At 33.4% G+C, this 12,464-nt stretch overlaps 1 protein-coding gene across 2 annotated transcripts in view; it reads left to right on the top strand.

Annotated features, from left to right (window-relative positions):
• The window catches only part of SEMA3C (semaphorin 3C), a 181,838-nt gene that overhangs the window by 87,808 nt on the left and 81,566 nt on the right, over positions 1 to 12,464 (top strand). For both annotated transcript variants that reach the window (XM_008062412.2, XM_008062413.2), the window contains exon 5: positions 8,466 to 8,585. In XM_008062412.2, coding sequence (XP_008060603.1) covers positions 8,466 to 8,585 — 120 coding nt within the window. The remainder of the gene's footprint in view (positions 1 to 8,465; positions 8,586 to 12,464) is intronic.

Below are 12,464 nucleotides of genomic sequence, written 5' to 3'. Positions count from 1 at the left end.
TCAGGTGTATTGAGATTTACTTATAAGTTTACTGGCATGTATGCACACTGGTCACTAATCACATGCCAATATTATAGGTATAACTGATATCCTATATCAGAGGCGATCTTCCAGATGGGCCTTTACAGGCCTCAGCCATGTAGCTATAGATGTTGGCTCCCAACATGTGTATCTGATTATTTTTTTGCCTTTTGCTACAATAATATCCTGTGGCTAAAATTACTGAATTTATTTTTTCTTTGTTCAAAAAATTTGCATTTCTCATTCATATGGACAAGCAGAATATGTAGAATTTAAATAGATTTATACATTCTATTTTCAAAAATTACTGTTGACTTTCTGGAAGGATCAAGTTTGTTTGGTTTCTTGCTTTCTTTGGCAAAATAGGAAACCTATGGGTTTTTTTGTTTTTTTATTTTTTTGACCTTCTAATAATTGCAAGTTATTAGATAAAATCTTTAATATATGCGTACATTTTCCCATTGTTTGTCATGCTGTAATATCTTTTGTGAATATCTGTAAATTCTGCTGTCAATTGCTATGTACAAGGGAAATATTGAGTGGCAGGATCTTTTCTAGGTATTTTTAGGACTCAACTGGACAGGTTTTGTTTGTCCATACAACATTGTTGAGTTCTAGAAAATAATAATCAAACCAATTTTTTTTCAAATGCATTTTTTTGTCTATGCAAGAAAAGAGAATGTCTGATAAATCTATTCCTTCATACATGTGAAATACAGAGAAATGCCCTTTAATTATGCTTTAGGCAAAAATAAAAAATAAAAAGGCCAGTGGCAGAAAAAGAATATGAATTAGATCTTTGAAAGTTCTATAGAACAATCTATTCTTATTATACTTTTCAACAAAACCACATATTTAAGAGTCTCTTAACACTGATGAGACATGTATGCAATAATTTTCAAATAAAAATGCTCCAAATTTAATGGAATAGGCCAGGCACTATTCTATGGGTTTTATGTTAATTATCATAACAATCCTGCAATCTAAACATTACAGTCACCACCCACATTCTTAAGATAAAGAAACTGAACCAGTAAAGTGAGATACTTACTCAAGCTGCACTGTGATCCAGTGGTATGGTCTTTGTCTGACTCAGGTACATATAGCTCTATATTCTGTGTCCTTACCTGTCCAGGATGAAGGTGGTAGATGCCAAAGATACACAGATACAAACAAAAGACAAAATGCAGTGCAGCTGCAATATTTAGGAAAGGTTTGGTAGATTTTGAGGCAACCACAGTAGTGCTTCTCTTGACCTTTCTTTTTATTTTATTTCAATAATACAGTACTAAAATTCAAATAAGCTGCAACCTCTCTCTTCCGGCCTTTGATACATGCTGCATGTGATTCTTTCTTTTTGGTCAATTATCTTCTCATCTTTTCAGTCTTGGAAACATCTACTCATTCTTCCAGGGCACGGTACATAGATCATTTCTTTGGAGAGCCTTCTCTCCCCACCAGAACTCGGCTTGCTGCCCCTCCTTATGTGTGTAGGTGAAACACTCTAGCACTTAACTCACTGTAGTTTTAATTGTAAGTCTCCTCACACTGATTGGAAATACTGTGTGGTAAATGTCATTATCTCTAGTGCTCAGACCTGTTCCCAGGTACTTCATAAAACTGAAACAAGACTTGAATAGGTGGAGTTGGACACAAGCAAGCTTGAGATTAGAGGTGGGATACAGTAGATGATAAGTTTACATTAATAATGTTTGTAACAAATTTTTTGATATATTATTTATGTTGTTATTTATGTTATATTATATATTATATTAGCCATAGTGTATATTATATAAATATATGTTCTATATTATTGTATATTTATATATATTTTATAGATTTATTTATATACTATTTATTCATATATTATTTATATATAATTTGGAAGTACTTTTTTAAATTAAAATTTTCTGTTTTTAGACGTGTTAATCATCTAAGAAAAATATAAGATGATGACAATTAAAATTCATACTTTGAGTTGAGTTCTCACTGTATCGCTGAGGCTGGAGTGCAGTGGAACGATCATGGGTCACTGCAGCCTTGACTGCCTGGCTCAGGAGATCCTCTCGCCTCAGTCTCCCGAAAAGCTGGAACTACAGGCACATGCTGTTACACCCAGCTAATTGTTTTATTTTATTTTTTGTAGAAGCATGGTCCCACCATATTGCCCAGGCTGGTCTCAAACCCCTGAACTCAATCAATCTTCCTGCCTTGGTCTCCCAAAGTACTGGAATTATAGGCATGAACCACCGTGTCCAGCCTATTGTAACAATAGAAAGCAAAACTAAAAGAGACTCAAGTATTGCTTAATCTTTTAGATTTTTTAGTTTTATCAATTTTTATTTGAGGTTATAAAAAGATAATAGCTGTGAGAAGAAAATTTAATGTAATTTGAGACTTGATCTGAGGTAATAATATATCATAATTCTATAGTAAACTAATATTTATAATGAAAATAAATTATTGTAGTGGGACTATAGCTAATTTTCTGCCTCTGCTATTTTACATTTCTCTTTCTCCCCCTATATACTCACATTCCTACATGCTTTATTTATTTTAAAAGTTACTATTTTCTTCATACTCTAAATAAATTGAGCTTAATCAATAGCACTTGCTGTCAAACATAGCCAATGGAATAGGACTTAATTAATTCACTACATAAATACTGTTGAGGGCTGTTGAAAAATTAAATATTACTATTTATATTTGCACACAATGTCAAATGTGATTTATTAATTGTAGAATATCAGTTTCCCTATGTCTGTGATTAGATGATTCTAATCTCCTGAAAAACATATGTTTGGCTGAGGTGAGGGGATTGCCTGAGCCCGTGGCTTCAAGACCAGCCTGGACAACCTGGTGAGACCTCATCTCTACAATAAATCAAAAATATTTAGCCGGGTGTGGTAGTGTGCACCTGTAGTTCCTGCTACTTGAGGCGGAAGGATCACTAGAGCCCAGCCGGTCGACACTGGGTTGGCCATGAGCATGCCATTGCACTCCAGCCTGGGCAACAGAGTGAGATTCCAACTCAAAATACATATGTGTATGTATGTTTATATATATATATATATATATATATATATATATATATATATATATATATATAGTAATATAAAATATAATAACTTTATCAAAATACCTTGATTTACTTCCTAGACCAAAGAGATGTAGATCAAGATGAAGAAAAAAAAAAGAGAGGTATTTTTATTTCATGGCATAGTGTAGACCATAATGAGTCAATATTTTTAAAGGCATATTCACTTGTGCTCCAGAATGTATCTTTAAATCATCTATGTTATATATTATAAAAGTAATATATTTTCAACACAGAAATATTTGAAGGCCTAGAAAAGCACACAGAAAACAACAGATAATAAATCTCTTAGTTGCTCTTTGACCCTGGAGATTGGACTCTCTGTGTCTTCGTTTTCTTATCTGTGAAATGTTCTAATCTATAGCACCTATCTTATTGGATTGTTAAGAGGATTAATAAGTTAATATTTGCAGAGAGCTTAGAGCAGTACATAGTACACAGTAACTGCTAGACCACTGTTACCTAAATTGCACTACTGAAGCATACCACTCTTAACAATTGAGGATCTGTTCTAGGATTTTATTATGCAGACGTATATGTGTATAATAAATGTTGTTATATTCTGTATAATGTTAGCAACTATATATTTCATTGTGACAGGAAGTAGTTTTGAAAGAGAACTAAACAAAGAAAAGAAAGCTTCCATGATGTTTACTTCTACTGAAGTCTCTAGAACTTCATTCTCCAAACATTTTGTGGAATTCTGCTATGGTCAGAACCTGTACTAAGATCTGTACAGGACCAATGCCCCATTTACTTCACAGCATTTTACAGGACAATATAAGAAAAAATACACATAAAAGAATATGCTCTCTGACAATTGCATGTGTTTACTAATGTGTCAGATACAATTTCAACTGCTTTATTAATATGTTATCCACAACTCATATTATCATTGCCATTTCACAGATGCAAATGTTGAAGCATGGAGAGATTGCTATAGAGGAACTGTCTAGAGTTTTAGCAGCTAGGAAAAGAAGAAGTTTAAGTGTGAGCCCAGATCATATGGCTCTGATAAATTCATACTTAAATCCACTCTTCCTCTCTACAGTGCTCTCTATTGCCCAACTGAAGACTAGGACAGGACGGCCTACCAACTCTGATTGCCTCTCTGATTTCATAACACAATAATCCACTAACCTCTCTAGGCACTATTCTCTATGTTTTGTTCATGCTGTTTTTTGTTGGAATGTTTACTTTTGCCTGTCAAAAATTTCTAGATTATAACTCAAGGCCCATCTCAAATAACACCTTTGCTAAAATTTTTACACCCAGTTCAGCATTGCTTATTGTCTTTCTTTCCTTCTATAGCACATCTTAAAAAAATATAACTCTATGGTAGCATCTATTATAGCCTGATACACTATGCCCTCTTTTTTTTAAAGCAGACATTAAGTCTATCCATTCCAGTGTTGCTAGCTCCGTGTCCAGTGCTTTGAAAAGAATGACTTCCGTAAATATTTTCAGGATAGAATTGACACCATTGCAATGATCTAGGTCAGAAATAATGTTGACAGAAATGAAGGCAGCACAATGGAAATGGGAAGGACCTAGATAATGATTTCCAACATTTAACTCAACCAATTCACTTTTCTTTTTGTGTTCTTGTTTTGGGGAGGGACAGGGAGCACACTGAACATCAGATACTGTGGGAATCTATTCACTACAAATCAAAATTCTATACAAGAGCTAGACAGTGAAGGGTGGCTATGGTTCAAGTCCCAGTACAATCACTCATTAAACCTAGAGCCTTGCATTTAACCTCTCTGGAACTCAATTTCCTCCTCATTAAAATGTAATATTATTAAATTAGAACATTGCTGTGAGAATTAAAGCAATCCACATCAAAGGATTAAGACCTCTATAAATATTAATAAATACTATGAAAACTATAAATAGTTATATAAATATTAATTATTTTGTTTTGTTTTATTTGAGTCGGAGTCTCACTGTCACCCAGGCTGGAGGGCAATGGCACGCTCCCGGCCACCGCAGCCTCGACCTGCTGGGCTCTGGCGATCCTTCGACCTCAGCCTTCCGAGTAGCTGGAATTACAGGCATGCGCTACCATGCCCGGCTGATTTTTTGATTTATTGTAGAGATGAGGTCTCGCTGCCCAGGCGGGTCTCGAATCCGCGGGCTCAGGCAATCCACTCATCTCAGCCTCCCAAAGGCGCGGGATTACAGGCTGAGCCACCAAGCCCGGCTAAATATTAACTATTATTAAAAGCAACCATGCCAGCTACTTGGAAGGCTGAGGTGGAAGGATCACCAGAGCCCAGCAGGTCGAGGTTGCGAGGGCCGGGAGCAGCCACTGCACTCCAGTCTGGGTGACAGAGTGAGACTCCAACTCAAAAACAAACAAAGAAAAAAAACCTATGAACTTCTTACCCAATGACAAATAATAAAGTGATTAAAAGTACAGGATTCAGTGTTAGTCACATATGTATTTGTAAATCTGCTTTAATTTCTTCCTATATGACTTCAAGCAAATTAACTAAAAAAAAATTATTTTTCTAAAAAGGGCTGAGTTTTTAAAAACTGGACAAATGCATGTACAATGCCTAAGTAACATATACTACATGCTAGATAAATGACAGCTATAAAGGTGAAACCTCCTGGGAGATAAAATATGTAAAATAATCATTTCAATGCCAAGCATGTACTAAATTCTAAGTAAATATTAGCCATAATAAGCAAATAGGTAGAAATAAAAGTATACATAAAACAAGTGTAATCAATATTTGAAATGCAAAGATGTTATTGACTTCTTTCTTTTTGACAAAACCAGTAATTCATAAAAGCAGACTGTCTACAAAATTCAAGGTGAGACAGACATAACCTGTTATTAATAGAATTGGACTGAATTCATGTCTTATGGGAAAATATTATATACAGAATCCCAGAATGACTAAGCTTGAATGTAAAAAAATATATAAGTATAGGTCTCATTTCTCATAGATTCCCTAACATAGACATATTATATACACATCATATTTCATCTACGCTTTTTCTCTAGAAACATGTTATTATCTGTAGTTATGTAATCAATTTCCAGGTACCTCTATAAACAGGTGTCAAGATACAATGACACTGTATATTTAACAAAAATCCTTAACGTCTTAAAATGAAAATAAAGAGTGTAGTCTGGTCTGTAAGGATTAATTTCTTTGACAGAAGAGTTAATGATTGATTATTTGATAATAAAAATCTATCATGGAAACATCTGTATAAAATTACTGTGTATAAAAAGAAGCAAGTAATAAATATCAAAGAAGAAAATAATGGAAATATCTAAAATAACTGTCTTTAAATTGAATTTAACTTCTATTTTAGCAAAGTTTACTTTGTTTTAGTTTTTCAACAATATAAATAATAGATGTGCATAATAAAAAATTGAGAACTTATATCGTACCTATCAGAGAAAAAAAGTAATGTATGTTATCTGACCATCCAGGGCAAAACTAATGTTACATTTTGATATATTTCTTTATTGTCTTTTATAGAAATATTTTGTTTCTAATTATAAAATTATTTTTAATAATTTATTTTAAAATGACTTTGTGAAGAGACATCATTCATTGTCAGGCTTGCTTCATTTATAGTCATCAAAGGATAGTGAGCCTAGCAAATGTGGAATATTTGTTGATTAACTTGATCACAGATATCTGCATTTGGTGTTGATCATGTTTATGTACTCCTGCAAGGTCAGAGTAATTTTAGAATTACAATAATTATTTTGTATTTCGTCGAGCGAATGCGTGACATTTGTCTTTAATTGAACTACGAGTGGGTGAAAAAGGAGGTTCTGGGAGAGAGAAAAGGACTATTTTAGAGAAACGGGCAGAGAGGATGATTATATCATTCTTCATAGAAAACAACACTTATGCTGCCATTTGGTTTAAGTTTATTTTTATTTGCCCTATGTTAAAGCCAATGATGTTTGCCACTGTATACTAAAGATAATATGGACCTGGTTTGAGCACAATTATATTCTAAACATGCATGTGTAATGTGTGAGTGTGATGATTTGAGGAAAACTAGAGAAAGCAGCTTGTGTGTCCTAATTTCTAAACTTGCTCAGCTAAAAAATGTCCACTTATAAAGGTTTCAGAACATAAAATCTTACATAGTATATGAAATATTGAAATATGAGAAAGATGATTTTATTAACTGAGGTAAACTACTTTCCTCCTGTAATAAATCAGTAGACTAAACTGTGTTGTTTTTATTGTATCCCAAATATATCTCATAACAATAACAACAACAGCAAAAATAGAGAAGAAAAGAAAATACCCGGAGTGCCAAAAAAAGTATACACATTTTAAGAGATGTTATCTAGGCATTACTTTTAGTTTGCCATAATCAGAAGTGCCTAGATGCAGATAGTAACCACTTTGAGCACCACTTGTAATTGCAAAAGTCAAGTGTGACTTGTATTCATCTTTTGTTATCAATATATATTGAGTATTGCAATTTTAATAGTTTTTTCCTTTCTTAAAATGTGTATACAGCCAGGCTCAGTGATTCAGCCTGTAATCCCGCGCCTTTGGGAGGCTGAGATGAGTGGATTGCCTGAGCCCGTGGGTTCGAGACCCACCTGGGCAACTTGGCGAGATCTCATCTCTACAATAAATCAAAAATGAGCCAGGTGTGGTACTGCACGCCTGTAGTTCCAGCCACTTGGAAGGCTGAGGCGGAAGGATCGCCGGAGCCCAGCAGGTCGAGGCTGTGGTGGCCGGGAGCGGCCACTGAACTCCAGTCTGGGTGACAGAGTGAGACGCCAACTCAAAAAATAAAATAAAATAAAATAAAAATAAAAATGTGTATACTTTTTTTGCACTTCTGTATATACCAAAGTATTCTAAATAATATTTGCAATGGCATATATATATTTGAGAGCATTTTCAAATGAAGTATTAGAGTTAGTAAAGATTTAAACATAAATAGCACCAGTAGGGCATATGTGACGACCTTGTTCAATTGAGTTCTACAAGGGTAGAGAGTTTTTCTTTTTTTAATGCCCAAAAGATTAGACTATAATCCAGCATATAAATGATAGTCAGTAAATATTTGTTGAGTAATACCTGTAATTATTTTGTGACTGTTCCTGAATCATTGTTTTTCTTCAGTGCCACCAAATCATAATATTTGCTTTGGTACATCAATAAATTAGATGTGTATTCTCAAATTACCTTCATGAGTTGTACACATAGTTTCTCAAAGATAAGGAATAATATATCAAAAGTGGATGTCACCTCATTTCTACCTATCATAGAAGCTTTCCAGATAACATAGCTAGTCAAAGTCACTGAGTTACTAATTCCTTATTTACCAATTCTTTTAGCATGGCTGTGGGAACTTTGTCCGTGTAATCCAGACTTTCAACCGCACTCATTTGTATGTCTGTGGGAGTGGTGCTTTCAGCCCAGTCTGTACTTATTTGAACAGAGGGAGAAGATCAGAGGTAAGTGTAACAATTTAACTTCTTAGTTTTGATGTTAATGTGAAAGATTTTTGAACCATATTTTATAGTAAAATCTGGAAATATCATCAATATTCATGAAATATTTTGTGCCCTTCAAGCCTAAACTGTATTACATTTTGTTCCTGTCTGTTAAGTAACTTAAAGTATAACCTTTTGCCTTCAACTAAGAAATACATATTTTTATGATTTACATGTGTAAAAATACATATTTTTTTAGTTGGAGGCAACTACATAGTCCTAGTGTGTATGTTTATGGTTTTACTATATATATTTTAATGGAAAAGCTATAAAAGGAAATGAAAGAAAAATGTTGTAATTTCATAATTACATTGAATATAAAGCACTGATAACATTTGCTCCAAATTATAGAAATATTGTAATATAACTTACCTTTTCAAATCAATTTCTAGTAATTTCTCATTTATCTTTCAAACTCGGTAAACCTTTATAAAATATATAACTAAGAGATGTATAATGTGAAATGCCAGGTATCTTTGCAGAAAGGAACTTTGTAATAATTTTATATAATTAATAAAATATACTTTCGTTTTAGACTAGCATCACCCTATATTAGGCTATAATAGCATTATTCTTACACTAGTTAAGATGATATGGAGTACTGTGGTATGGCATTTGCTATATACCATATCAAATATATAGCAAATGTATAGTCAAATATAAGGCTGGCTTAACTTTACTTGTGATATTTAAGACTGTCTTTGTTATCCCAGTCCACATCTGTTGACAAAGGAAACTGCATTAGACCAAAAGGTTTTTTCCTCATTTTTGTAGTTAGGCATGGTATTTTACTTAACATACTTATTTTAAAAACTGAATTTCATGTTTTGGTTTCATTATCAATTTATATCTTGGAAACCCAGTTCCTTAATAATGTCTTAACTCAAGTTTAGAGATTAGAATTTTTTAAAAATTGAATATTGCTACTGATGTACCTTACAAAGTTTATTTTTACCTTAATAAGAAATAATCTACTTGAGTACCAATATAATTGAACAATGATTCTATGTATATTTTGTTATTATTAAATTTATTTCTTTTTCAGACACATCATGTACACATATAAGTGTCTTGATGAATAAAAAGTCATTTTGAAAATAAGGGAGTCATTATAAGTTGACCGCAAATTGAGGCATTTTCAAATGTGGTTCAAGATACTGTGAAATATTAAAATTCTTAAGGAAAAGTAAAGTTATGCTTCTTGGAGGAATACAGTTGACTTCATTGAGCTTGTCATTAGAACCACATGCCTGTGATCAATTGATTAAATAAATACTGCCTCAGACGTCTGCAATCTGTCAGACACTCCCCTGGAATCTGTACATTCACTGTACAGGCCAACAATAGCATGGCAATTTTCAGAGCACAGTTTTTAAATAAAATTATTCTCCCATGTACAAATTGCCCAGTATGCACTTCAAGGCCTAATTGGAAAGTCTACCTAAAAAATAATCTCCTTTGCAAAACCAGCATGGAATAAATTTTAATCAGTTAGCTAAATATGAACTACTTTAGTCTCACTTCAAAAGATATGTTTCAAAGGGGAAACATTTTTATTAATTAACTTAATCTCTTAAATAATACATGAACATCTTAGGAGCCAATTTAGGTATAAACAGGATTATGATTTTTAAGATTTATATGCTTTTATGTAAACTTTATTCAAAGTGTCTTACCATAACATCATTTTTATACATCTATAGTATACAAAGCATAAAGCCAGTATAAAACTGCACAGTTTTATCAACCATCTAATATATGTATTTTCTTTTAGTTTAAGATAAAAGATTGCCTAGCCTAAAATGATCATGTGAAGCAGAAAGTTTTATTTTGAGAGAATTCTCCTTCTTTTTCCTCACTAACATTTTTATTTTGTAATGACCAAGGGTAGTTCTTTTTCATTATTCTCTAGTACTCCTCCACTTTTTTTTTTCTTGTGAAACTAATTCAGAGCTTTCCTAGAGCATTTAAACACTGCCCATCCAAAAACCCAGAATCCTTGCTCCATCAAGACCCAACCATAATTATTCTTTACTATCTGCTATCTTTGCTTCCTGTCTTCTATTCCTAAAAAAAGATAAAGCAATGTGAGTAAATCATGACTTTAAACAAATGAATCAAGGAAAAGCAATGATTGGTTAATTTTGCAACTGATTCTTAAAATACTACCACATCTTATCTCTGGTTGATTTTATCAGAAGTGTTTATAACACCTATTTCAACAACTGAATACCAGTTAAACGGTGATCCTGACCTTTATCAAGCAGATAACTTTACCTTTGACTGACTAAGATTATCACAGATGGTCAAGAATATCACCGGCATCCAAATTATTTCCTATCCTTTTGAAGCAAATTAGTCACCAGACTAATCTGTTTTAACATATTTTTATCCATCGCCTACTGATTCAAAAGAAAAATCACATATTTTCCATATCAATGAAGTTCTCTGATAAATAACCTCATCACTCTGCTTTATATTTTAATTTCCTTTCCTTTGCACTTTGTTTTATGTTTTCTCTCATTAATAATTATTTATTTAGTTTAGCCGTTACCTAAATGAAGACCTTGTAGAAAACAGATGTATCTAGAAATCAAGGGACTGAATTCAAATTTTTTGTCACCCTTTAGCTACATGGACTTGAGCAAGTCATATTTTCATCATCTGAAGAGTAAATTCATTGATGAGGATCATGCTGTAGAATGTTTTCAGGCTAGAGAACTATGATTATTTTCTTTTTTAATCTTTAATTTTGAAGATGTGGGGTACAATTCAGGGCTAGGTATATAAATGTTGATTATGCAGATACTCTTGTTGATGAGGTGTGCTCCTCCCCTGGCAGTTTCCCATTACTGCCAATCCCACCCTCTCCCTCCCCTGGCAGGTTCCAACTACTCCAATCCCTTTCTTATAGTATTATGATAATTGTTCAAGATCTGATTTGGGTGAGAATATATTGGTAGTCAGTTCTCTGTTTCTGTGATAGATCACTCATTATTATAGACTCTAAGAACATCCAAGTTGCTGAAAAGTTCATAATTTAGTCCTCTTTTATGGCTGCATAATATTCCATCATGTATAATTATCACATTTTTTTTTTAACTCAGTCCTTTTTCAATGGGCAGCACAGTAGGTTCCATATTTTTTCTATTGTGAACGATGCTGCAATAAACATGCATGTGCAGATATCTTTTCACGGAGTGATTTGAGTTTACAGGTATATTCCCAGTAGAGGGATTTTGGGGTCATATGAAAGGTCAATTTTCAGATCTTTTAGGAATCGCCAAACTGTTTTACACAAAGGTTCTACTAGTTTACACTAACAGTGTAGAAGTGTTCCCTTTTCCCCGCATCCTCTCCAGCATCTGTTGTTTTTGGAGTTATTGAAGATGACCATTCTGACTGGAATTAGGTGGTATCTCAGTGTGGTTTTAATTTGCATTTCTTTGAGACTAGTGAAACTGAGCATTTTTTCATATATCTATTGGCTGCTCATGTCTTCTTTTAAGAAGTGTCTGTTCTTATCTTTTTCCCACTTTGAAATAGAGATTTTTTTCTTTTTGGCATGTTTGAGTTCCTTGTAGATTTTAAATGTTAGGCCTTTGTCATATATACAGTTGGCATATGATTTTTCCCAGACTGTGGGCTTTCTCCCTGCTCTCTTGATGGTTTCTTTGTATTTGCAGAAACTTGTCAGTTTGGTGAGGTCCCACTTATCTATTTTAACTCTTATGGCATGGGCAATTGAGGTTTTTTTTTTTTTTTTTGAGTTGGAGTCTCACTCTGTCGCCCAGACTGGAGTGCAGTGGCCACTCCCGGCCACCGCAGCCTTGACCCTGC

The sequence above is a fragment of the Carlito syrichta genome, unplaced genomic scaffold, assembly GCF_000164805.1.
Source record: "Carlito syrichta isolate Samal-C Ts95f unplaced genomic scaffold, Tarsius_syrichta-2.0.1 Scaffold305696, whole genome shotgun sequence".
Lineage (NCBI taxonomy): Eukaryota > Metazoa > Chordata > Mammalia > Primates > Tarsiidae > Carlito > Carlito syrichta.
Note: the sequence above shows the minus strand (reverse complement) of the source record. Positions and strands in the feature narration are given on the sequence as shown.